Source organism: Solanum stenotomum, chromosome 9 (assembly GCF_019186545.1).
Source record: "Solanum stenotomum isolate F172 chromosome 9, ASM1918654v1, whole genome shotgun sequence".
Classification (NCBI taxonomy): Eukaryota; Viridiplantae; Streptophyta; class Magnoliopsida; order Solanales; family Solanaceae; genus Solanum; species Solanum stenotomum.
Genome location: NC_064290.1, coordinates 51,690,958 through 51,716,446, shown reverse-complemented (window position 1 = coordinate 51,716,446; position 25,489 = coordinate 51,690,958). Strand labels below are relative to the sequence as shown.

Below are 25,489 nucleotides of genomic sequence, written 5' to 3'. Positions count from 1 at the left end.
ATGTTTGTGAGATCTATGAAACTTTTTAGCTTTGGGACCAAGGTAGGAATGAAAGAATCTTGCTTAAAAATCAAAAATAATTTTTGTCTATGTAAAATTTATTGTTTATTTTTACTTATCTTATTTTATTTATCAAAATTTAATTAGTTTTTAAAATTAAATTAATTCAATATATTAAATTTAGATATCTATAAATTACACGAATAAAATACTATAAGTTGCATTCTTATTCATATAATGAAAAAATATATTTTAGAATATTGATCAAAGTTTATGCAATTTGATTTTTGAATTTAAAATATGACAAGTAAAAATAATCAAAATCGAGGAAGTATTAACTAAAAAGAGTAATTTAACCAAAAGTAAATATGGAAACTAATATAGTAAGTAAGTAACTATATTTTCTTACTTTAATAATTGTAGTAGTTTATTACTTTACAATTCATCATTCATCCTGTTTATTAATCATTTTGATAAACAATTAAGATTCCCAATTACAGTTTAAAGTTAATTCATTTTTACCAATGTACCAACCAACAACTAATGAAAAAAAAATCAAAAGTGAAAAACTCTTAAACATTCTAAGAGCATATTTTTATTACATCAAAAAAACAAGCTATCACTAAAAAAAAAACTTTACCATTTCCTCCTTTAATGAGCTACACACAAAGTGAAGTCTAATTAATCAAATTAGTAAATTTTGAATAATAAATAAGTTAAGAAAAAATAGAAAATTATCACTTAGTGATGATCAGTAACAAATTAAATTTACTCACATTCAATATTAACAAAAAAAATTATATTTATTTGTGACTCAACGTTAAATATCAATATTTTAAAAGGCAACTTTCATGAGAATCACTCTCGGGTTCGTCCCGAGACAATGCACTAACAAAATGTATTGAGGCTTATATGTGAGGCATAATTTTGTGAAGCTTACGTCTTAAGCGCTCAATTGTATGCTCTAAATATGTTCGGGGTTCGGAGGTGCTCTCCTAACAACTTTACATAAATTATGTGTTAAATTCTTCAATTAACACTATTGATTCTCATAATACTTTAATAAGTGAATGATATTTAATAGTTTGTTTTTATCTATAGAACTAAAAAGATTGAGAGTAACTCAAATAACAAGTTATGATATTATATATTCACCATTTAGAATTATCATGAGGGTGAATTTCATTTTAACATTTATTTTAAAAATATATAGCGAATTTTTTTTAATCTCTACTTATCAATGATCTTCGTGTTTTTTCTCTCTATAGTCTCAAACTTATCATATGATTATTTTATTATTTCTCTATTTAAAAGTAATTTTGTTAATATTCGTGAAAGAGTGTTGTTTTATTTATAATACTAATAAACTTTATTTTCTTTTAGGGAGATAAATTACATAGCATGCGAGTTAGAGCTGATCATAGTTATGGTTAAAAAATTAAACTAAATCACAATTCGAACCAAATCGATTGAAATAATTGATATTTGATTTGGTTTGGTTTAGCTAGATTTTGTTTTAAATTTTGAAAATCGATACTATTTAGTTTGATTTTGATTTTACTAAAAAAACCCGCAAAACTAACTAAACCGAACTGAGAAATTATATATATATAAATTTTATAATTATTTTAAATTCCAATTACCTTAGTCTTTAATTTTACCTTTTTCTCAAGCCTAACACTTGAATTTTAGTGTATCATGACTTTTTGCTTAACTAAATCACTTTGTTTGTGTAATAAAAACTCTAGTATTGCTTAATAGAATCCACAACATCTTTCTAGTGGATTGTTCATGTATTAGGTGTTTGTATCTATCGAAATGCATATGCCTTCAACAAACTTATTACTTTCAAATCGAAAAAACCAAAAATCGTACCAAATCAAACCAAACTAACATTATTTTTTTGTTTAGTTTAAGAAATTTAAAAACCAACTAAATTAATTTGATTTTAATTTTAACCGATAATCGATCCGAATCAAATCATAAACACCCCTAATACAAGTAATATATTTTAACAAAATGTAATTCTTTTATTATTTGAAAGCTAACATGTTAGAGTTTCTCTGCATCTCATAGTAACTTTTATATCATTACATTATTTACAATTATAAAATCATGTTAATTAAAAAATTTATTTTCTATGAATGTATTTAATTATGTTTTATAATTTTTATGTTATTCCTCCGCACTGAATAAAATATCTAATCTTACGTCCCCATCTTTTAAACATCAACAACATATCCCATATATCTCAAAAGACAAAAGATGTCGTGTAGGTAGAGAGATTGTTTACGACGAAAGCATAAAATAAGAAGTTATATTAAATACATAGTAGGTTTTTTTATAGATTCAAAAGTTTCATTTGTGTACAAAATTAAGCTCAGTAAGTGTAAGCTTTTATCCCCTGTATTTGTACTATATACTACTACTAATATATTTGCAGAAAAATAAAAACGAAAACAAACAAAACCCTCACCAGTAACCACCGCCATTACTCATAAACCAGCGGCAGCAATACCCAAATTCTTCACCGGCGGCGGGGGAGGCGATGGCGACTGAGGAAGTCTAGAAGAGAAATTCGTTAAAGGAGCTTCATCTTCGAAATTCAGCGAGTAACTCAACGGGTCATAACGGAACTCAGCAGATGAGTGTCGTTTATGGCGGTTTCCGTTCCCGTTACTGATGAAATTGAAGATCGTACGGCACTTGTCTTTGATATCAGGCTTGATCCAGATCAGCAACGGGTTTTCATCGGAGTACGACGGCGGCCGCGGCGGCGGAGGGTGGTAATCGAGGGAGTGAACTTGGGTTGCGGTGGTGTTGCGATGGGTGAAACAGCAGGAGAAGCAGAGTGAGTTTTTGAGTTTTTGTTTGAGAGATGGTGGAGAAGTGGGTATGGTGAATTCGTCGTCCTCCATTGGAGAGACTGTGAGAGGCTTGTGAGTGAGTGAGTGAGTGAGTGAGAGAGAAAATGTGGAGAATGTGAAGGAGTTTCTAATTTTTATCTATTTGTATGGGGAATTTTATTTGTTTGTATACTAAAAATATTATTCATTTTTGTTTCTTCATTATATTAAAGAAAAAACTATTTAATTATACTAAATAATGATATATTGTTCACTAATTAATAATTTCATACTATATTTCAAGTAAGATATATCTAGATACGAGAGAAGGAGGAAGGCGAGCGAAATAATTTATGTATCCCAGATACTTACGAATCAACTAGATACATATGGTATATCCGATACATTTTGAAATAAATATATAGGGAGAGAGAATAAGCGAGTGAGGTAGAAGAGAGAGAGAGTCAGATATATGCAAATCTACTTAAATATTGTGTATGTAGAACAAATTACACTTATTTTTTACCTCATGTATTCGAGATACATGTATATGAACGCGTCAAATATATGTATTTGAAGTCCAAATTCTGATAAGATTCGTAATATTGAGAACTCGCGTAGGAAAATAATTTACTCCTAAACTAATGAGATTTATGTTGTTTGCCCTTATATCAAAATTCGATGACAATTTTTACTTATTCAAAATTGGAAAATTAAGAGACTAACCTATTTTACTCTTATTCTAAAACTAGTTATCGATAGCTCATATTGTGTACGATTTCAATAGCATAATTTTATATCTATAATGAATTTAAGTCCTATTTATAGAGTGTATTAGTTCATAAATAATAGCAAAATATTAAGAAAAGTAATTAATCATACTTCAATTTTCTTCATTTAAGACCTTAATTTATTTCAAATACTTTTCATTTTATTTGAATTAATAAAAATAAATTATATTATTTTAAAAAAATATCCAAAATAATGTCCATATTCAAATATACTAAAATTTTAAAAACGAGCTAGAAAACAAGTTATAAATTGTTCATACTAAAATATGCAATAGGCTAAAATAATATGACGTGTCAATCTTTACGGTTACAAAATAAATTTGTCTACATTAACTTTTAACACGTTTCACCTCAATAAATACGAAAATACAAAAATAATATATATCAATTTAACTTATGTTTAGTTTGGTATATAAATTCTTTAGAAATTGAAATCATGTTCAAGTATAAATTATGAGATATTATGATATTAAAATATAAAATTTTACCTTGTAAATAATTATTTGTTACGAGGGACATAAATTAAAAACCAGTACAAAATATGAACAAAAGTGCAAATGTTCACGTCTTCATGTGTAGCCCAAATGTAGGCCATGTTATACAATATTCGTGGCCCAAACAGAAGTTGGCCCAATAATTATTTGTTACCAACTTGGCCCAATTTTATCTATAGTTTTGATATTTGTGCACAATTGACAGTAAAAATGCATCTTCGAATTATGCAGGCAAGTGATGATAAATCGATACGACTTTATGTTATATAAAATCTAGTTATCATCTTAACAGTTGAATTACTTACAAATCGTGTTAGATTATCATGATTTCAAAGCTACAAACAATGAAGGAAAAAAAAATAATACCATTTTAGAATAGTCACGATAGTTCAATATGACTTCATGTTATATTTTAATTGTAATTTGCAGCAAACATTCCTTTTTTTTGCCATCTAATTCGGTATATAATTAGTCATTTTCGATATACAATTAGCCATTTTATACATTTCGATATAAAATGTGTTTGTGTTTGTATAAAGCAAGAGAAAAGTATATATACAGATACAAATACATATATTTTCGTCCTATACACTTATAATTATATAAATACATATCTTATTATACAAATTACAATGTATAAATGAATTTATATAAAATTAAACAATTTGTATAAAATTAAATGTTTGTAGCGAATTATACAAATCAAAAGCTTCATAGCAAACATAAAATTTGCATGGAGCACAATTATGCAAACTATAGCTATAAACATACAAATATGATTTTTATATTTGCTATATGTGAAAGTTACTCAATATTAAAGTATAACAATCCACGGGACTTCCCGCACAATTTCATGGCCCATTTTTCTCACCTTCTAAGAAGCCCATAAGTTCATTGGGCCTCATCTGGCCCAAATACCTTTCCTTGTTCTCTTTTTAGAGAACTCATCTCAACCCTTTTTTCTTTAATTTATTTCTTGCCACCTATCAACATAAAAAAAAAAAACAAAAAAAGGACATTTCTTATGTTACATTGGAATTATCTCCCATATTCAACAAGACTAAAGAAGAAAAATATATTATTTAAAAATTACGCAAAATTGACTCAACATAGCTCAATGATTGAACTAATTGTGGACTAGTCTAAAAAAAAAAGCAATAAAGAAATTGGACCAAAAATCTTGTGAAGTTTCCCACATCCTTCCTATCACCTTCCTTCGTAAATTCTATTTATTAATCAACTCTATAGAAAAAATAAATATATAGTACTATAGAAGAAGAAGTTAGGCCTATTAATTTCTTTGAAATTTTTTCAAAATATTGGATATTTTGATATCAAAAGAGTTCCTTCATCTTGAAATCAGAATAATATTCATTTTCTTGTATCATATTACTAGTAAAAATGGCAGGTATGCTTGCTGGTGTTGAATGTGCTAGAAGAAGAAAATTTCATAAAAATAGTGGCTTGTTAGATTCATCATATAATATATCTTCATCCACAAGAAGATCTTTTCTTTGTCTATACACAAGTAGCCATGAACATAATCTTACCTCAAGATTTTCCAAGGTACAAGCGTAGTCAGTCGACTATTCTTCATTGAAAAATTATATTATATATTTTTTGTTTGATTAGATTAGATGTACTTGTACAAATGAATCTAGGAAGAATTATGTAGTTGAATTCATTACAAAAAATATTTAAAATATATACATATAACAAGATTATATTCATTCTGAATCTATGCATCTCTAAATATTGAAATCGCCTCTATGGATCTATCCAAGATTAGATTCTTGTGTTTTTACTAGCAAGATATAAATTCATATCTTTTGAAGTGTAGTCTTTTTTCGAATTCTGCATAATTAATTTAAAATTACTTTTACAAACCGAATTATCTTTTTATACATATAACACGATTATAATTATTCTGAATCTATCACCTTTAGATATTGAATTCACCTATATTGATCTATCAAAAATTAGTTTTTTTTTTTTTTTTTTTTTTTTTTTTTGTGTGTGTGTGTGTTTGTAATGAATTATGATATTAAAACTCTTTTTTTTTTTTAATTTTTTGAATGAACAGGAAAGAAATGCAACAAGCCAAGAATATGAAGATGAGAAATTAGGTGAAGTTGCAAGAGAAGCCAAGCAAAGACTGGATGAGAGGCTCAGTTCCCAATGGAAATCACAAAATAAGAGGTCATAAATCTTGATCCAAATTACTCACTTTTTCTTCTTGGCGCATGTTAGCAGGACCTCACTCTTCATGCTAACTTGTACCCCCATCTCCTAGAACGAAAAAAGCAGAATTGTATGATTCAGATACCTAATTAAATAAAGAAATAAAAGATCGAGATAGTCGAAATGGCCTATTTTATCCCCAAACCCCAACCCAAACAACATGAATATACACCCAATCCAAAATAAAATCGTATGATTCAGCTACATGATTAAATAAACAAATAAGAGATAGAGATAATGGGGATAGACCTATTCCAACCCCCTTTATTTTGACCCTTTATCCTCATGATGTTGATTTAACCTTGACCTCAACTTCATTTTTGTTGGCGCACATTAGCAGAACCTCATTATTATTGCTAACATGCGCACCCTACCCACTCACCCACCTTAAATCCCTTATTTCTATTATTTCTCTGACCCTTTTATCCTCATGATGCTGATTGTGTTTTTCATTTATTTATTTTTGGTGTAATTGAATTCAGGAGTGCCAAGGGATTCAAAAGTCTAGGGCAATTGAGGGGCCTGATTTGCTGACAAATGGTTTGACCAATATTGAAGTTGTAGTTGAGAAAGAAAAAGACTATTTTTAATACTTCAATTAGCATCTAAGATCCTAAATCAATAGAATGCGTGACATGTATCTTTCATACACATATTTATAGTTAAACAATATGTGTTCTTTGTTTCTCACTTGAGACGATGTGAGATACATGTGACAACTTGAGGAATTAGGATAATTTTGATTGCTAAATCGAGTTTTGCTGAATTGATATTTGATTGAACATCAAGTGTAAACAGTAGTTTTACCTTTTACGAGTGCTCTTTAATGTACTTGCAAATAGTGTGTAAGATTTCTTGTAATAAAGCTAATTGACTTGCTAATATGTTTTTGAAAAAAAAAAGATTTAATTAAAAGTTTCATAACTCTAATCTGCTATCAAACTATACTAATTAATTTCATAATAATACCAAAAAAAAGTTATTGAGATATGATTTGAAATATCTTTTAGCTTTTTCATTGTTTTGGGTGTACAAATAAATGTTAGTGGGATTAATTATTCATGAACCCCACATATAACATTTGGAAGAATATACAGCTCACAAGTCACAACTATTTTTATACATAAGAAACAATTATTGAGGTCCTTTAGAATCACTTATATAAATATCATTATAGGAAGATCAATCAATTATTAAAATAAAAAATAAAGAAACAAGAAATAATAAGATCAGAATCTCTATAATTTAACTACAGAACAATATCTCAAAATAATAGTAAATTTTGCTATATTAGAATTAATAAAGAATATTCAGAATGAAAAAAAAGAAAACAGAAACTAAGATGCATGTGATTACATGTAAGAATAATTTACAATTATTTCTAGATTTTTTTTATTGTAAGAAAAAATAAATTTATTGGTAAATAAAGGTTATATTATGACAATCATATAAAAGGCTACCCAATGGACAACAAGTTATTATATGCATATTATATTTAAAAATTATGTACAATAAAAATAATTTATATTAAAATCTTGTTAAGCGGATCAAAAAATCAAAGACCACCCTTAAAGTATATATAACAAACTAAATTACCTAATTCCTTTTGTTTGCTTTATTAAATAATAAAAAAGATTCATTTTATTTAAATCTTCATAAAAGTTTATAGAATATCATTTGATCTATTTTATACTTTATTGTTTAGCAGCCTTTAATAATTTATTAGATTTTGACAGGCTATCTCTTTTATATATATTTTTTAAAAAATATGGTATCTTTGATTATGTAATCTCAACTTTGATTATAACAGTAATAAAAATAATATAATAAGATAGAACCTTTCATTCTATGCTACAAATTAAAATTACTTTCATTAAAAATAAAATTAGATTCATAATTTAAATTTTATAATTCAAGAAGCCATTGAATTCACGAATCATTTTAGTTACTTTTTTGTAATTTAATAAATATACAAATTTATTATTACCATTTTAATACATTTACAAAATCTAAACCGAAAGCTAGCTGTGAGGAGAAGAGAATAGACTAGGAATGTTGTGTTGTTAGGTGATCAAAGCTGTAATTCTCGTTTGTTATCAATGATAATGTGCACAGTTGTTAAAAAAAAAAAAAAAATCTAAATCGAAAGCTATTTAATTTGGATTTTTTTTTTTTGTAATACTCCGTATTCAGTTGCAAACAGAAAATAAATCTAATACATTAAGTAACTTTTATAAGATAACAAAAGAGAGAAATGAACTATTCTAATTTACTAATATAAATTGTAAAAGAAAAATATTTTAAATGAATGATTCCTTTTTTTTCAAACATTTAATTTCATTAAAAATATAAAACTGAACGACAGAACATATGTCGAATCATGTGTACAGTTCGCCAATGATAATGTTTGCTCGCCAATTATATTAAATTATTAGTTTAGTTTAATTTGATTTTTTAAAGTTTGATTTTGATAATTTGACGGTGATTATAATTTGTTCGATTGCGACTTACATATACTTATGTAATAGAAAATTATGAATTTTATCTTTTAAGAAATATTTTAATTATATCATACATTCATACTAACAATTACACATATAGAAAGATTACATTAATAATTATTATTGAAATTTATGAAGTTAAAAGTTAATTATAGGATGTAAGTGTTTGAAATTAATGAAATTGGAGTCGAAATTCTAGTTATATTTTCTGCGAATAAAAAGAGAGTTGAATTTACCTCTTTATATTCACAATATTGGAGTAAGGTAATACATAGTGTCTTCTTTAGATCTCATTTATTATTATTATTGTTGAAAAAAAAACACTTTATTTGAAATTTCTAAAAATGAAATAGTGAAACAATTTAAAAACACTTTTCCAAAATCGAAATCCAACTTCATCTTGAATTTGGATAGGTATAAGTGTATAACCAAATATTGATTTTAAATTATTTAAAAGATAAATAATTCTGATGGCTAAATGACTCCTTGTTATAGATTCTGTCATTGATATAATTCGATGATAAATCTATTACTAGAGATGAATTTAAAATTTAAAATAAGTATGTATAGAATAAATGTAAATCTAAAATTTAGAAGAACAAAAAAGTATTTTTTAAAAAAAAAAAAGGAAAAAAAGTCATGTCCTAATCCTACCACATCCATCTATTATTTAAGTGAAAGATGAAACTAAGTGAAGCTGAAAATGATAGCTTATCAAAAAATGAATATGTTATGGTAGGGACCTCTTTTGTCTACCAAAAAACTTTAGTCCAAAAATTATTAATTTGCCCATCATTTCAAGATTCAATTTATTTTTGCCCCATTATTTCCAAGAAACTTCTGCATTCAAGAGAGGTCTTTTCTATCATTATATATTATAATTATTATTACATAACAAAAACAATAAAATTGACATAGAGTTTTCAATCAAAAGAAAAGACAATTATCCCTATCCTTTCCGTCTCAATTTATATGAAGATGTTATTACTTAGTCAAATAATCTCTTTTACTACATATTTTTAAATATATTTTGAATTATTAACTATAATTTTCAGATATATTTTATTTTAAAAATTAAGTATTAACCTTTGTACTACGTTATCATATAAATTCGGACAAAGGAATACTAATAATACACAATGTATAGGAATTGAAATATTTCCTCTGTCTCCTTCACTTTATATACATAGAAAAAAAAGTTGCAAGTGAGTTAGGCCTATATAGTGCATAACTTTTTGGTTTTTTTCACTATATTTTTCTTCTTCTCTCTTTCCTCTATTGAGTTTTGTGTAAAAATGGCTGGTATGCTTCCTGGTGTTGAATGTGCTAGAAGAAGGAGATTTCATCAAAGTAGTGGATGTATAGATTCATCTAACACCACTGGTTTTTCATCCACAAGAAGGTCTTCTTTTTGTCTATACACAAGTAACAATGAACACCCTCTCAATTCAAGTTCATCCAAGGTACTAATTGATTACCCCCCCCCCCCCCCCCCAATGTTTGTGGATGTAATGATATGATATTAGTATTGAACTTAGATGAGCTTAAATGGAGCGATATGGACAATCAAGATTCATGTAGCCGACTCCTATTACTTACTTGGAATTAAGACATAGTTGTTGTTTGTTATTGTTATTATAATGACAAGATACTATTTCTTGGATGTAATGACATGATATTAGTATTGAACTGAGATGAGCTTAGATGGAGCGATATGAAAAGTCATGATTCATAAATAGTCGATACTAAATCATTTGGATTTGAGGTTTACTTGTTAATTACTATTGTGTTGTTGTACTAATTCTTGTGTGTTTTCTTGCATAATTGAATTAATAGCAAAGGGGTGCAACAAGTCAAGCATATCAAGATGAGAAACTAGGTGAAGCTGCAAGAGAAGCCAAGCAAAGGTTGGATGATAGGCTTAGTGCAAGATGGAAATCACAAAATAAGAGGTGAAAAACTCAATTTGTTCCTTTCTTCATGTTAGCAAAGAGTTTAAATTCTATGTACTCACGGTCACTTTGTATAGAGTAATTAAAGATAAATTTACCAAGTAAAAGCGGTAATACCTTCTTCTTTTTTTATATAGGCTCGTATTAGTGACGAGTTTAAGTCTTATGCACTCATGAGTAAAAAGATAATAATTACATAATCAGGTCACTTGTAAGGCAACTATTAACAAATAATTGTACTACACTATAATTAGTAACTTAAAAAAGTAGGTACTAGCCCGCCATCACATGTAAAACTAACTATCTGAAGATTGTTTCTAATGGGATAAGGTGGGATATTCAAGACTAAGCCCGAGATAAATTTATACTGTCAAACCAAAGACGATACAAATTTCTTATCGAGTTTATCCTTTGAATATCTCACCTTACTCCACGTACCAAACTATACAGAAAAACTTAAACCTATTAGGAAAACCACATATAGGAGTAGTTTCTAACTTGCAACTTCAACCATTAATTGTTTGACTCTTTATCCTCATGTCACTAAATTGTATTTTTCTTCTTGTGATGATATTGAATTTAGGAGTCCCAATAATAGACAACCACCAAACCAAAGCCAAGAGATGTTGGATAATAGGCCAAATTTGCAAGGAGAAGTATTTTCAGGATTAAAGAAAAGTGGATCAAAGAAGTTCAATTGGGCAAAAATGAGTTGGAAATCTCAAGAACAAGATGAATGTACAATTTGCTTGGATCAATTCAAGATTAGTGATAACTTAATGCAATTGACATGTGCCCACAAGTTCCATTCCAAGTGTTTGGTGCCATGGCTAGAATCCAATGCACATTGTCCATGTTGTAGAATGACAATAATTTTGACTAGTACTAGTGCATAATTAGGAAATTGGAAGGAAGTTGCATGTCTCTTTCTACAACTTGTAGGTGTCCAAGATTTTCTAAAATGTACAAAAATATATATATAGATATAATAGGTGTCTTGCAATTGAACCTATTGACTATTTTTTTTATCTTTTAAGAAAAAACTTTATGTAGTGTGAGCTATGGTGGATTGGGAGAATTTGGGTGAGTTTTAATTATTTTGTCTTTAAATATTGTGTGTTATGTCATTAAATTGCTAATGAAAGTAAAATACACTTTCTGGTTGAGTGACTATATAAGCAGTCAACTCTTATCAAAAGCTAGCTCAAAGGAAGGATAATTGCTCAATCCTTATAAGGAGTTTAGAGTTTTCATTTCTATCCGATATGAAATCATTCTCAACGCACCCTCACCCCTCCCTTCATAGCTGGACTAGACATTCTTTATTTGAAGTTCCACTTCGTTTTGTGCGTGTATAATCATGAATCGAGAGAATGTTCACAACCCCCGCATAGTCCGAGGCCCCCCACATCTGATCATTAAGTATGACTCTGATACTATGTCAAATTAGATTGGACCTATTCACGCCCTAAAATTAGCTCAAGAAAAAAAGAGAGTATCATTCTCATCAATTTCTCTGTTACAGTAATTGATTTTTGTGAAAATTCCATTATTGATTATCATATGGCAATTGAGTATCAATTGGAACAAGTGATTTAAATCGAACCAAATATCACTATCTGACTTTTTTTTTTTTTGGATCCCACCATGAAAGAAACTTTTCAATAATTCAATTAGTTTTCACTATCTTGTCTGGTCCAATATAATTATAAAAATAATAATGTATCTTAGTATTATTTTGTTTGCAAGTGGAATTAGGAGTGGACATAAATATCGAATAATTGAAAATATGAACCAAATCAATTCGATTATTCAATTTCAGTCCTTCGATTTTTCGATTGATACCGATACTATTTTTTAAAAACTTTGACATTGGAGAGTTTCGATTCTTCAGTTTTTTTTTTTTTGGTTAATTAAAAAATAATATGTATTAAAAAGAATTATTTTTGTCATTTTACGGTACACTAGTTGATTAATATGATTTGTTAATCAAGTGACTTCCACCTAATCAAATCAAAATGACACTTAGACATAAACCAAAAGAAGAAGAAAAAGATAATCTAATTTGCTATTAATTAATTAGGCCATTAGTGACTTTACTTGTACGAATGGAAACTTATTAATTAGCTTGTGATTTTCGGTACTAATCACTATTTTGTTACTAATTCTTTAAATTTGGTCATAATAGCCATGTGATGATTACTTAAAATATATGAGGTGAGTGTTGTTTAGTTAATTACAGAAAATTTAATTAATTATTTGATTGAATAATGATGTGTTTTTAAGAAATTTATCCCTTCATTGTATTTGAGGTGTTGAAACGAATAGACTTATTATCAAAGTAGCGATACCTCAAATATCAATATAAATTTGTCGAACTTGAATACAGACACTAACCATACAAAGACAGTTTTATTTCTACAAAATTATACAGAAGAGGTGCAAAAAGTCAATACTATTGAATTTATAGTCAATGAAGAATATAATAAATAAGTGTGGTGCCTAATTAGAAAGGTCACAATATATTTAATGTGATAAATATATTGAAAAACATATATAAAGTCACAGAGGGAAACTTAATATATATAATTTTGTAGTCTTAAGTATGTTAAAAGAATATTATAACGGACATAATCCCAACATATATAAAGTAAGTAAAGAGGGTTATTTAATATACTAATTTTTTACTATATGTAAGATTAAAAAAAGAACGGACCATAAAAATTTATTACGTATTATATTTTTATCGCTCAAATTCGTAACCTTCTAATCATAAAAATAATTTTACGGATTACGCAAAAAAATTTCCTTCCGACAACATACATATAGTGGAAAGGAACAAAAGATATTTTGAGATAAAGCTAATTAAATCAATTCAACATCAAGTATAATTGCATATTTTCACTTTTTTTTTTTTTGGTATATAAATAATTTTTTCTAATAAATAAATAAGAATCAATACTTTGCCCATTTTCTGTAAACCCCTTTTAAGGAGTTTTGATATTTTTACATGATTTTAATTTTTATAACTTTAGAATTGAAAATGAAAAATTCTTACCACCTCCCTTATTGATACTTTACCTCTTATAAATGAAGAAGCAAAATCAATATTTTTGTAATTTACCGAAACACTTCTTTAATGCTATTATTATAGTGCAATTATCTTTTTCTCAAAAAAAGTATTATCACAATATTGTTAATCAATATAATAAATACGTATTGAATTAACACATTGAATTAAAGCCGTAAATTAATGAAGATTGTGGTGGAGTAGTACCTAATAACTACTCCTTTATTCTTAATCAAGAGGTTTCAGGTTCAAATCCCCTTAAATACGAAGTGTATCTAATGAGAATCAACCAATATTCTTATAGGTTGATGACTCAATATCATATAAAATTTGTGTGTTTACGAGGTCAACTTAAAATCGAATTGAAGTGTGATATTTTATTTTATGCAATTATGGTGCACATTTTTTTTCTCTCTTTTTTTTAGACACGTTAGCTTTTTTGTTACACAATCATTCTTTGGTTCTTTCTTAAAGTTTCATCTTTGCTGGAATACATATCCTAAATTCTTTTCTCCAATCAACATCCCAAAAGACAAATCTTGTACACAAAAATCATAAATATCATGTTCATAATTTTGTTTCAATTTCTCCAAAATTTGCTAAAATCACAATCATAAATGTAAAATGTCTGGTTTGTTTGTTGGAATTCTGTGTATTGCAAAAAGGGGTTATCAGTTCAGATCATTTGATTCACTTGCCCCTTCTGCTTCTTCCATGGTATGCTACTCAACAATTCATTTGTCCTTCGTCGAAAAATTACATTTTATATTAGTCAAAAATTAGTCTTTAATGTTTATATAGTTGATGTTGAATTTCCCGCCTTCTTTATATGTTTAATTTTTTTATATTTTGAATCTCGTTAGTGAAAATTCTGATTGTGTAGAGTATGAGGTACTAATTCACGTGAACCAATAGCTTTTGCTTAGAATCCTGTATATTAAGGAATTCACTGAATATCTATAAATATTTGATTGAGAATCTAGCTATTATGATATACTTTAACTTATAGTCGTTGTAGAATCCATAAACTTCAAATGTTGGATCATGTGTATTTACTTTTTTATATTTTGAATCCATCTTTGTGAAAATTTTGGTTCCGCCACTATAGGTATAGTGGTGGATGCAGAGTACGAGTTATGAGTTCACGTGAACTAGTAGCTTTCTTTTTTTATATCTGAATGTGAACTCAGTTATTATGGTATATTAGTACTTATAGTCCTTGCGGAAACCTATAACTTCAAATGTTGGATTCGCCTCTGTCAGCACCCACCGCACCCCCAAACTTTCACCTCTACCCTTTTTGGAGAATTTTGATGTGAATAGAGTGAAAGAATGAATTTTTAAGTATATTCTTGTGTTTTGCATTTGAATGAGCAGATAGAGCAAAGAAGTATAGGAAGCCATGGATATAACAATGAAGATTTAGGTGAAAAAGCTAGAGAAGCCAAGCAGAGATTGGATCACAAGCTAAGAAGGTAATTTTCAGCTTGTTCTATAAATAATTGTCCTCATTTTGCTAGTTTAATTGCATAAACTTAGGTAAATTGTTCCTACATTAGTATCCGAATAGATTTTACCTCGTACGACTTCAAAATCTAATAAGGAGCGCATATTTTGCTTGTATTACAGAGATTCGTGTGTTAGTATCCGGTACTTGTTGGATGAACTAATCCGAATTTGCACTGCATAGAGCCCATTGAAGGAAAGCGCTCTCTGTTCAATGCTCATATGTCTTGTTAGGAGAGCATTTACTTGTACTCTAATATAAAGAATGATGTTTCTCCCTTCCTCGAGATAAAATGAACTGAATTTTTTAGCTAAACAGATCCCTTGTGTCAACGATTTAGTTCAAGTAATGGAATGATACCAAAGAAAAGGTAAAACTAATGGACAAACCGCAAGTGACTTATGCATGAGAGGAGGATAACAAGTTCTGTCCATTCTAACTGTTCATAGGTATAGCTAGCTTCAATTTCAGGTAGTTATACATAACTGAGCTTGATAGTTCTCTCGAATTGAACTATGCATAACTGAGTTTGACATGTCTCGATACTAACTAAGTTTCGTCCATTCTAACTGAGGAGTTCTTTTTTTTACCTCTGTAGTGAGCAGAGATGGTGTGTGTATTTATATGATGTGTAGAATTACTTCACTCTTACTTGTCAACTTTCTGGTAACATGGCATGAGTTTCGGAACAATTCTACAGGGTTGTCATTCTCCATGTGAAATCAGTAGTTTGGTCTTTTTGATATAAAGCCCGAAATGGTGTTTTCTTAGGGAAAGTTAACCTCTTGATGCCTTAGAATTGTAACTTGTGGGGTTGGCATAAGTATCTTGTTTTGAACTTACCTTGGTGTGTTGTCATATAACAAAGTGAAATCCAATCATTCCTATAAGCTTACTCACGACAATCGTTTCCACCTAGGGTACGAACTTTGTGTTTTGCATTTTGGTAATTTGTTTCTCCTGCCCACAATAATGATATGATGTGAGCTTAAATGACGAAATGAGGATTTATCTAACTGACCCCAACTTATGTGTCACTGAGGCGTAGTTGTTGTTGTAGTCACGAGTCAAAATTTTGATTTTACCACTCTCTTTTGGGGGGGTGGAAGTGAAGATTTATCGTCTGCTTGCAGTGAGCTGCCGTTACTTTGCCTTGTCTGTTAGTTTTCTTCCCTTAATTGGACTAAATCTGCTCAAATCTTTGCTAACTTAGAGGATAAATCGAAATCTTGGATGTTCAAGCATTTATAATATTTCGTTGATTAAGGCTTCCATTGCTTATTGGATACTCACACAGGATGTTTACACCGAACTAATATGTGAGATTAACCATGGTCAAGTTATAATTTGTATGTAAGAAGTACAGACATGTCATGCATCTATTGATTCGGTATAGATACCGGTGTGTGTAAGTTTTCCCATACCAACAACCAAGTGATTGTTAAAACATTTTCTGTTAATGTGATCTCTGCTTTGTTGCTCGGACTCTTCAAATGTCGGATCCTCCAAAAGCAGTATCTTTTTTACTGCTTTTGGAGGATCCAGCATGGGTACGACAGCATTTTGGAGAGTCCGAGTAACATATAGGATCTCAGTGAGCTTATACTTATAATTTGTGTTTATTGAAAACAGGACTAGAAGTAAAGACGAAAGATTCAAGGATGTCGAAGACGGGCAAGTAGAATCAAATACTCTGCAGAAGAAAGAGATGGCTGGACTGAAGCAAAATGGGATAAAGACATTTAGCAGGGTAATAAAGCAATGGAACGATATCAAAAATGAAGAATGCACCATTTGCTTGGGCCAATTCAAGGTTGGTGATAACCTAATGCATTTGCAATGTGACCACAAATTCCATTCATGTTGTTTGGTTCCATGGTTGGAGAATTATGCATGTTGCCCTTGCTGCAGAATTGAGATTGTCACTTGAAAAAAATGTATGGCGCATAGTTTGTATAAAGAAATCGGGATTCATATAGTTGACCCCAGTTTGTTTGGAACGAGGCATGAAGTGAGGATTCATATATCCGACTCTAACTTGTTTGGAACCGAGGCGTAGTAACGGTTGTTGTTTGTGGAGTTTGTATAGATGAAGTTTGAAATAAGAAGATTGTATCATGGAATTTGGATCAAGTACTTGGTTACTAGAGAAGTTTGAGAACTTAATTAATTACTTATTATTCATATATAATTCTTCATGCAACATCTTAATTATTAAGATCTGCATTCAAGATTCACACATTAATTCTAATGCACATCATAATATTCAGATATGAATTTATATTTAGATATCTTAATCTTAATAGAAAGAGTAAAGACATAAATACACCATCAAAGTTGTCCCGTATTTTCATAAAGACACCTTAACTTTCAAAGTGTCCTATCATCCCACAGAACTATTTAATATCTTTGTAAATGGGCCATTTTGACCCATTCCCTCGTCTATTTAGTGGCGCGTGTTGCTCACTCCCTATGATGAGAAAAGACCCGACCCGACCCTGTTCTTTGAAGAAAGTCATTTCTCCTTTTCTTTTCTTATTTCTCAACTTTCCCTAAAATCTAAAGAAATAGAAAAGTTTTCTCATCGTGTTGTTGATAATCTTGTTGTTTGTGTGTCTTGGTGAAGATTCTTGGAGATTGAAGGTCTAACATGTTAGGGCTCTACATCATATGATAAAAATCTTCTCTTTTTTCGATTATTATGATTTTAGGGATTATTAAAATCTTCTTGTAAAAGTGTTGGAATCGACCTCCTATTGTTGCCATTGTTAAGATATTGTTAGGATATTATAGTTTTTCGTTGTTACAGGTTGATCTTGCTATGGAAAAAACCATGAAATCAAAAAATTAGGGCTATTTTGGGTTTAAAATTGGGGAATATGACATAAATTGATTATATAATTAATAATAAAGAAAGAAAATGACACGTGACACTTTTAAATTGGTCCATGGCAGTGAAAACACGGAATGACGCGCCTCATGTGCGTGGTAACAACCCAGACGAGGGAATGGGTCAAAATGGCCCATTTACAACAATATTAAATAGTTCTGTGGGGTGATAGGACACTTTGAAAGTTAAGATGTCTTTATGCAAATACGGGACAATTTTGATTGTGTCTTTATGTCTTTTCTCTAATAGAAACAAATAAAGCCATAGGCTATTTTCAAAATAAAATATCGTGGAATATTGTGTAATAAATCTTAACATAGATTTAGATAGTAATTAAATGTTAAAACGGTTATTATTTCAAATAATTAAGTGCACATATCAAATAACTAAAAGTTAAATATATTTAGTTAAATATCAGAAGGACTAAAACTAGTATTTACATACTCCCTCCGTTTCAGAAAGAATGACATAGTTTCTTTTTTAGTCTGTTTCAAAAATAATAGCCCCTTTCCTTTTTTGGCAACACTTTAACTTCAACTTTCCACGTGACATGTTTAAGGCCACAAGATTAAAGGGCATTTTGGTACATTTACATAATTTTAATCTAGAACCACAAAATTAAAAACTCTTCTTTCTTTTCTTAAACTTCGTTCCAAGTCAAACTAGGTCATTCTTTTTTAAGCGGAAGGAGTATAACAAAAGGAACTAGAAGTGTTTTTTTGGTTTCGCATCCAGTGTCCAATACACACATTGATTCCCACTAAATTCAAATTTGCGCGACTCTAACCCGAGATATTTGATTAAAGATGAATGAGCACTTACCACTAAAAGTGTTGTTAATCCTTATTAATATAACACACTAATTTGGAACTAGAAAAAAAAATTAAAAACTAGAAAAATGAAAACGTCGCCGTTTTTATGTTATATCCCAACGTTTTAAAACTCCCAACGGCTAGTTTTTTCCACTGACCGTTTGAGAAAAAACTTCTTCAAACCTCAACAAAAAGCCTTTCACCATCATCATCAAATCAAAAACACAAGAAAGAATTCACATTTAAATACAAAAAAACTATAGGTTAAATTCTCATATCAAATAAAAAATCTCATAAAGATTTTCAAGAATGGTTTATTCATACACACCAACATACTATAGCTCACTCCATGATTCAATTACTTCTCTTTGCAAAACTATTCTTCCATTTCCGTTCAAGAAAAGGCGAATACCGGCGATTGCAGCTGCTGAGCAGAGGTTATCGAAGCAGCAATCGGATAATATTAAATGGCAACAAGAATCTTTTCATCAGATTCTTAACTTGATGGGGCTTTTTAAAGAAGGGATCTTGGCTGAATCTGAAGTTTCTGCTTTCAGATCACATCTTCTCGATACGCTTATCGCGTCTCCTGCTGATTATGAACATTCTTCAATCTTAAGGGATAAGTTGATCTTCTTGCAGGTGAATTTCCCCCTTCTTCTTTTTTTTATATTCATTTTGTCTCAATTCTTGAAATTTGTGGAGTGATTGTTGATAGCTCAATTTATTTGTAATTTTCCAAATTGAACTGAATTTTCATCATTTGGGAATTGGGGTTTTTCTTCTGTTGTTTTTTCATGTAAAGCTTGACCTTTTTTAATGGTTGTTCCTCTTGAAGGAGTTTATTTCTAAGTACATTTTCTGAGTTAGGGGTAAGGTCGGCATACACTCTACCTTCCTCAGACCCCACTTTGTAGGACTATAATGGGTATGTTGTTGTTGTGTTTTTTCATGTAAGGGCAAGGGTATATCAAAAACAGCATATATCTAAGGGTAAGGTCTGCGTACACTGTACCTTCCTTAGACCCTACTTTGTTGGACTACACTGGGTACGTTGTCGTTGTTGTACATTTTCCAAATTAAAGTGAAATTTCAGCTTTTGGGAGATGGGTGGTTTTTCTTTGTTCTTTTGGTTGTTTTTGTTTTTATAGATTCTTGATTTTTCCTGTAAAGCTTAAATTTTTATATGGTGTTATCTTCTTGAAGGAGTTGTTGTATGCAAAATGTATATCAGAGGAAGAGTATCATTCATCAAAGAGGCCATTATTGCAAAGGCTAGCAGTTCAAGGAGCTGAGATTGAGGCAAAACATGTTGTAGTTGGATCAAAGAGAGAAACTACAGATGATGAGTGGTCTGTTATAGATTTGAAGGATGAAAAATCTTATCTTGGCAAAGAGAACTCAATTTCGAGCTCGAAAGATAAGCAAAAGCAAACTTCTTCAGCTATTAAGCAGCAAATCAAAGGGGCTGCTTCAGTTTTTGGCTTTGCATCATCCAAAAAGGAAAGAGGTATACTTAATCCAGTTAGTGAAAATTGTTCCGAGAGAAATGAATTGGGAGTGTCGACAGAGAACCCTTTTTGGAATACTCATTTGAGGGAAAAAGACAGTGAAACTAAGTCTATTTTGATGGTGGAGAGCTTGCCTAATGAACCTGTGAAAGTGAAGAAGCAAAAGAAACCTTTTAAGGCACTGTTTGGTGTTGATGATCAACGTCGCGGTGAGCCAGAATCTGAAGGAAAGTCGAAATCAGGAGGGAAGAAACAGTGGGGATTTGATGGATTCAAGAAGTGGAAGAGGAATGATTCTGAGGATGAAACAGTTCCACTGTCACTTGATGAGAAGTCGGACGGTGGAACTTACTTAGGCCAGCTTGTTGATGAACCTGTCGGAGAAGGTCCGGATACTAAACAGATCAAAATAAAGCTGCATCCTAATGGCGCCCCGTCAGATTTCTTTGTCGATAAGGTCTCATTCATACACATCCATTCGTTAAGAAAAGTAGATTCTAAAACTTTTCTATGATCATAATCTGAAATCATTATTGTTTTATTGCACATTTCAGGTTTTAGGAGACAAAATCAAGAAAGAGCTATCAAGAATTCAAACAGAACTTGGTGCCAAAAATGCAAGCGTTGAGTTAACGTAAGCCAACAACATTTTCTTTATGTTAGTACTCCATACTAGTAGTCGTAGTAGTGTATTACTCTTGGAGTTTCATGTCCTTCGATTTCTGTTATTATCTGTTGTTTCTCGTACTTTGACTATCGTATAATTTTGTTGTAGTACTGTTCTATTACTCTCTATTGTTGAATAGATTGGATTTAACTAATGTGGTATCATATATCAGAGATGATCAGATTGAAGCAATTTCAACTAGGCTACCAGTTGACAAGGCTGATCTGAAAAAGTTCTTCCCTAAGTAAGCACACTTGTTCTTAACACTTGCCATTTCAAAAGTTATGTAACATATAATACGTTGCTCGGACTCAGAGAAAACGTTGTTACACCCGTGTTCGATCCTTAAACAATGCACTAGTTTTGAAGAGTCCGAGCAACATAGACAAAATCAATTATCACATCAGATTAATTGTTCTGTTCTTTTTTCCTTGATGACTTTTTCAGAACATGGTGTGATCGATATGGAGACATTGTTTTGGATGTTGTAAGAAAGGAATACAAGAACCATGTTGGAGAAATGGGAGGAGGAAACTCAAAAGGTGTAATTACCAGGGAAGAGAAGCAAAACTCAAAAAGATGGACAACATTTGATGAAGATGATTATGATGATGAAAATTGCCATCCTAATCTTTTTGCTCCTCAACAAGATCATCATCATCATACATTTCATTCTGAACAAACCAAAAGCTTGAAGAATGGTGGTCAACATTATGTTAATAGTAGCATTGATAAGGGACTAAAATATAATCCTTTCTTTGATGTTTAAGAGAGTTTCATTTGGTGGACAGTGAAAGCAAGAAAGAAAGCTGAGAGCTAATCAGCTTCTTTAGTTTGTGGACTATACATGCTTATTACAGTTTATGTTAATAGTAGCCAACTATGTTCTTTTATTGGCTCAAAAAGAGAAGATATATTATTCCATTTGTTGTGAACCTTAAAGATGTGTTTAAACATTAATGTAAAAAAATCATCTTTGGATGGTTTTTTCTGTTTACTTTTATGCTGCAATTTTATGAGTAATATCTTTGTTTTCTTCTTCCATTATTGGTGTAGAGTTAATCATCTCTGTTCCAATTATTCTACCATTACAATTCTTAACCTTTTCAAAAATCATATTTCTAAATATTATGAGAAAATAACAAAATAGTCCCTATCAATCACCCCAGGAATGAGAGCCTTTTAAGGTGGTTCTTGCTGATTCACACGGAATTCCATGTGCCCCTTGCTATTTTGGTCAAAACATAAACTAGTGATGCTTTCAATTCAGGCTGCTTCGTGAGTGTTCAAGCCAACACCTCGATTATTTTACTGAATATTATGTGCTAATTCTGAGAAAAGGCCCAAAATAATCCCTCATCTTTGGGTGAAGACTCAAAATCATCCTTGAGTTTTCACATGGAGCATTAATAGTCCCTCATGTTTGCAATATTGGTGCACTTTTGGTCCTTCTTTAAAATTTTGCCTATCTTTTAACATTGATTTTGTTCATAATTTATGTATGGAATGTTTAATCATCATTTTATATATTTAATAGAAATAATAACTCCATGTGGGCGATTGTGAGAAGAAAAACGCCTTATTATGTTTAGTAGAAATCGTATTGCAGGAAAAGTCGAGAGGTTTATCATGATGATTTCACGTACAATAGTACAATTTTTTCTTTTCTTGCAATGTCATATGTTCAAAATTTTCTTAGTTTGGCTGTAATAATATTTATACTGAACAAAACAGAGTTAATATCTTAAAAGGTCACTGAACTATGAGAAATTATCTTGTAAAGTCACTAAAGTTTATTTTGTATCACTAAAATCACTTAACTTAACACCTTTATCTTCTAAAATCACTCAACTATAATTTATCATTAAAACAAATTTGACATGGCAAATTAAATTAATTTTTATGCCATGTCATCGTGGATCCCACAAATAAATAAATTATATTTTAATGTCATGTAATCATGGACCCGACAAATAAACAAAATTATAAAATTTATTCATTTTTATGTTTTCCCCTCTTAAATTATGTTTTTGCTATCAAATCTGTAACTTTTTTTTTTTTGGAACTATTACAGACAATCAAATTTCTTTCTTATCAAAAAAGAATTCTAATCAACATTGGAAATAAATGTTAAATTCAATGGGATTGACTATATTGCCTCCCATGATTGAGCACCATTGTTAGCTAAAAAAAACAAACCAAAAAAAAAACAATATATTGTGTTATAATAGGTGTCTCACATAACCACAAAAAATTACAAAAATAATTTCTATACTTTGTTATACATGCTGAAATCTTGTTTATAATGAAGTGTTTTGGGTACATTTTGTGGTTTGGATCTTCATTTCAATTCTTCTATATATGAATTCCATTCCTGTTATAAATAAGAGACTCTAAGACTAATTATCTCTGGATATATTCACTATAGACTTTACAGCGCCTTTCTGTGGATGATAACTTTTGAGAGAAATAGAGAAAGAAGTAGAAGAAGGAAGCGGGAGATTTGAGCAAGAGAAATAGGGTTTTAGTGTTTTAGAAGAAGACAACTTGTGGGTGGGTGGGTATATTAATAAATATATTTTATAATTTTATTTATTTGTGGGGCCATAATTACATGGCATAAAATATATTTTATTTTGCCATGTCAGATTTATTTTGGTGACAAATATAGTTTAATGATTTTAGAAGATAAAAGTGTTAAGTTGAGTGATTTTAGTGATACAAAATAAAGTTTAGTGACTTTACAAGATAATTTCTCATAGTTTAGTGACCTTTTAAGATATTAACTCAACAAAACAAGGTGTTCTTTTTCTTACCTTCTCTCACATAGAGTTATTATTTCTACTAAATATATAAAAAAGACGATGGGTCATTCCTTACATAAAATTATGAACAAAATTAATGTTAAAAAATAGGCAAAAGTTTAGGGGAGGACCAAAAGTTCACCAATATTTCAAACATGAGGGACTATTAATGCTCCATGTGAAGGATGACTTTGAGTTTTAACCCAAAGATGAGAGACTATTTTGGGCCTTCTCTCTGCTAATTCCCCACCAAGGTGGGGATAGTAACTTTGCTAACTAAAACTTAGCCAAATACGAAGAAATTAACTAGCATTTTTTCTCTCTTTAACTTTGCTAGGAAATAAACCCTGATTCTCCTTGATTTTCACCATACATCATTGACCATTAGGATATAAATCCCTTGGACATTAATTAAACAGTGTTGAATTGAAGCCTTGTACTCAAATCTTATCATTCTTTTTAGAACGAAGGGAATATGTAAAAAAAAATGATTGCTGACATGACCTTAGCAAAGATATGTATATTATGTATATCATCTCAAGAAGATCAAACAAAAAAAAACAATGAATTTTAATTGCAGGCAAGACAGACAAGCCAGATCTTTGCTATGAAAGTTTCTACTATATAATATTATAGAAATAGATTTGGAACTTTCCCTATTTCATATATATCTCTATCTATTAATGAGAATCCATATGAAAATTCACCTATTTCCTAAGGCCACCACCAAGTTCAGTGGCATCTGCATTTGTAATTTTTCCCTCAATGAACATTAAAATGTGCCTTCTTAACATCAACAACACAACAAGGGTACATTGCGGAGCGAAAGCTGCCATATACATCTGTACAAGCTCTCCACAAAATTGTATGGGGGCAACGTCGAAAATGAAGAAAAGGAAGAGGGCCCCTTATTCTCTCACACTGTGTTGAGAATAAGGGAAAGGCAAAAGAAGAAAACTTGGGAATTGATCCTTCCGTGTTCAACATGCTCCGATAGGTGATATAACCCTTCCTAGCTCAAGATGCTTCGGGAAATAAACACCGTTAAGAGGAGCCTTCAGTATCCCTTCAGAAGTCATAGGATACTATATAAATAGCAAAATTTCTTGTTTCATAACAACAAATTATGGAGCCAGGTTTTAGCGAGGCGTTCCTTTTCCCTCTTCCCCTCTCTTTCTCCCCAGTATATACTAGATACCTCAAAGAGGAAGTGCTGCTGAGTTAGAAACTGAACCGTCAACGAAACCATTTCGTACATCTCCTCTGCAAAGTGGACATACACTGCGAAAAACACCATATTAGTAAAGGACAAAGGTGTTGTCTCCTCCTTTAGTACCATTCTCTCTGCCGTGATGAGAGAACATAACTAATGTACAGGAATGTAAATTAAGAGATAGATGCAG

The 25,489-nt window shown here is 30.2% G+C and overlaps 6 protein-coding genes across 10 annotated transcripts in view; 4 read left to right on the top strand and 2 right to left on the bottom strand.

Annotated features, from left to right (window-relative positions):
• LOC125876353 (uncharacterized) overlaps nucleotides 1-25,489 on the bottom strand; it is a 226,402-nt gene that overhangs the window by 194,603 nt on the left and 6,310 nt on the right. For 3 of the 5 annotated variants that reach the window (XM_049557531.1, XM_049557530.1, XM_049557529.1), the window contains exon 6: nucleotides 25,255-25,367. In XM_049557531.1, the coding sequence (XP_049413488.1) occupies nucleotides 25,286-25,367 (82 nt within the window). In that variant the 3' untranslated portion in view covers nucleotides 25,255-25,285. Of the gene's footprint in view, nucleotides 1-24,632; nucleotides 25,368-25,489 lie in introns of those variants that run through there. The other 2 variants (XM_049557528.1, XM_049557532.1) reach the window with 1 other exon arrangement.
• LOC125877632 (uncharacterized) lies at nucleotides 2,496-2,918 on the bottom strand. Its single transcript, XM_049558864.1, has one exon. The coding sequence runs from the start codon at nucleotides 2,916-2,918 to the stop codon at nucleotides 2,496-2,498; it is 423 nt and encodes a 140-aa protein (XP_049414821.1).
• Nucleotides 5,355-7,154, top strand: LOC125876388 (uncharacterized). Its single transcript, XM_049557571.1, has 3 exons — nucleotides 5,355-5,697; nucleotides 6,215-6,330; nucleotides 6,855-7,154. The coding sequence occupies exons 1-3, from the start codon at nucleotides 5,533-5,535 to the stop codon at nucleotides 6,904-6,906; spliced, it is 333 nt and encodes a 110-aa protein (XP_049413528.1). The 5' UTR covers nucleotides 5,355-5,532; the 3' UTR covers nucleotides 6,907-7,154.
• LOC125876380 (probable E3 ubiquitin-protein ligase RHY1A) lies at nucleotides 9,992-11,935 on the top strand. Its single transcript, XM_049557563.1, has 3 exons — nucleotides 9,992-10,336; nucleotides 10,710-10,825; nucleotides 11,409-11,935. The coding sequence occupies exons 1-3, from the start codon at nucleotides 10,169-10,171 to the stop codon at nucleotides 11,719-11,721; spliced, it is 597 nt and encodes a 198-aa protein (XP_049413520.1). The 5' UTR covers nucleotides 9,992-10,168; the 3' UTR covers nucleotides 11,722-11,935.
• LOC125876382 (RING-H2 finger protein ATL39-like) lies at nucleotides 14,343-17,605 on the top strand. The gene is made up of 3 exons (XM_049557565.1): nucleotides 14,343-14,612; nucleotides 15,273-15,370; nucleotides 17,035-17,605. Exons 1-3 carry the CDS (start codon nucleotides 14,520-14,522, stop codon nucleotides 17,330-17,332), a joined length of 489 nt encoding a protein of 162 aa, XP_049413522.1. The 5' UTR covers nucleotides 14,343-14,519; the 3' UTR covers nucleotides 17,333-17,605.
• On the top strand, nucleotides 19,331-22,280 carry LOC125876352 (uncharacterized). The gene is made up of 5 exons (XM_049557527.1): nucleotides 19,331-19,746; nucleotides 20,311-21,072; nucleotides 21,170-21,249; nucleotides 21,455-21,526; nucleotides 21,730-22,280. The coding sequence occupies exons 1-5, from the start codon at nucleotides 19,414-19,416 to the stop codon at nucleotides 22,049-22,051; spliced, it is 1,569 nt and encodes a 522-aa protein (XP_049413484.1). The 5' UTR covers nucleotides 19,331-19,413; the 3' UTR covers nucleotides 22,052-22,280.

Excerpts from the sequence above, each read along its gene's own strand:
- LOC125877632 (XM_049558864.1), bottom strand. The coding sequence starts at position 2,918 with ATGGAGGACGACGAATTCACCATACCCACTTCTCCACCATCTCTCAAA.
- LOC125876388 (XM_049557571.1), top strand. The coding sequence starts at position 5,533 with ATGGCAGGTATGCTTGCTGGTGTTGAATGTGCTAGAAGAAGAAAATTT. Across the intron at positions 5,698-6,214 it reads TTACCTCAAGATTTTCCAAG|GAAAGAAATGCAACAAGCCA; the intron begins GTACAAGCGTAG and ends TTGAATGAACAG. Across the intron at positions 6,331-6,854 it reads TGGAAATCACAAAATAAGAG|GAGTGCCAAGGGATTCAAAA; the intron begins GTCATAAATCTT and ends AATTGAATTCAG.
- LOC125876380 (XM_049557563.1), top strand. The coding sequence starts at position 10,169 with ATGGCTGGTATGCTTCCTGGTGTTGAATGTGCTAGAAGAAGGAGATTT. Across the intron at positions 10,337-10,709 it reads TCAATTCAAGTTCATCCAAG|CAAAGGGGTGCAACAAGTCA; the intron begins GTACTAATTGAT and ends TTGAATTAATAG. Across the intron at positions 10,826-11,408 it reads TGGAAATCACAAAATAAGAG|GAGTCCCAATAATAGACAAC; the intron begins GTGAAAAACTCA and ends TATTGAATTTAG.
- LOC125876382 (XM_049557565.1), top strand. The coding sequence starts at position 14,520 with ATGTCTGGTTTGTTTGTTGGAATTCTGTGTATTGCAAAAAGGGGTTAT. Across the intron at positions 14,613-15,272 it reads CCCCTTCTGCTTCTTCCATG|ATAGAGCAAAGAAGTATAGG; the intron begins GTATGCTACTCA and ends TTGAATGAGCAG. Across the intron at positions 15,371-17,034 it reads TTGGATCACAAGCTAAGAAG|GACTAGAAGTAAAGACGAAA; the intron begins GTAATTTTCAGC and ends TATTGAAAACAG.
- LOC125876352 (XM_049557527.1), top strand. The coding sequence starts at position 19,414 with ATGGTTTATTCATACACACCAACATACTATAGCTCACTCCATGATTCA. Across the intron at positions 21,073-21,169 it reads CAGATTTCTTTGTCGATAAG|GTTTTAGGAGACAAAATCAA; the intron begins GTCTCATTCATA and ends TGCACATTTCAG. Across the intron at positions 21,527-21,729 it reads CTGAAAAAGTTCTTCCCTAA|AACATGGTGTGATCGATATG; the intron begins GTAAGCACACTT and ends TGACTTTTTCAG.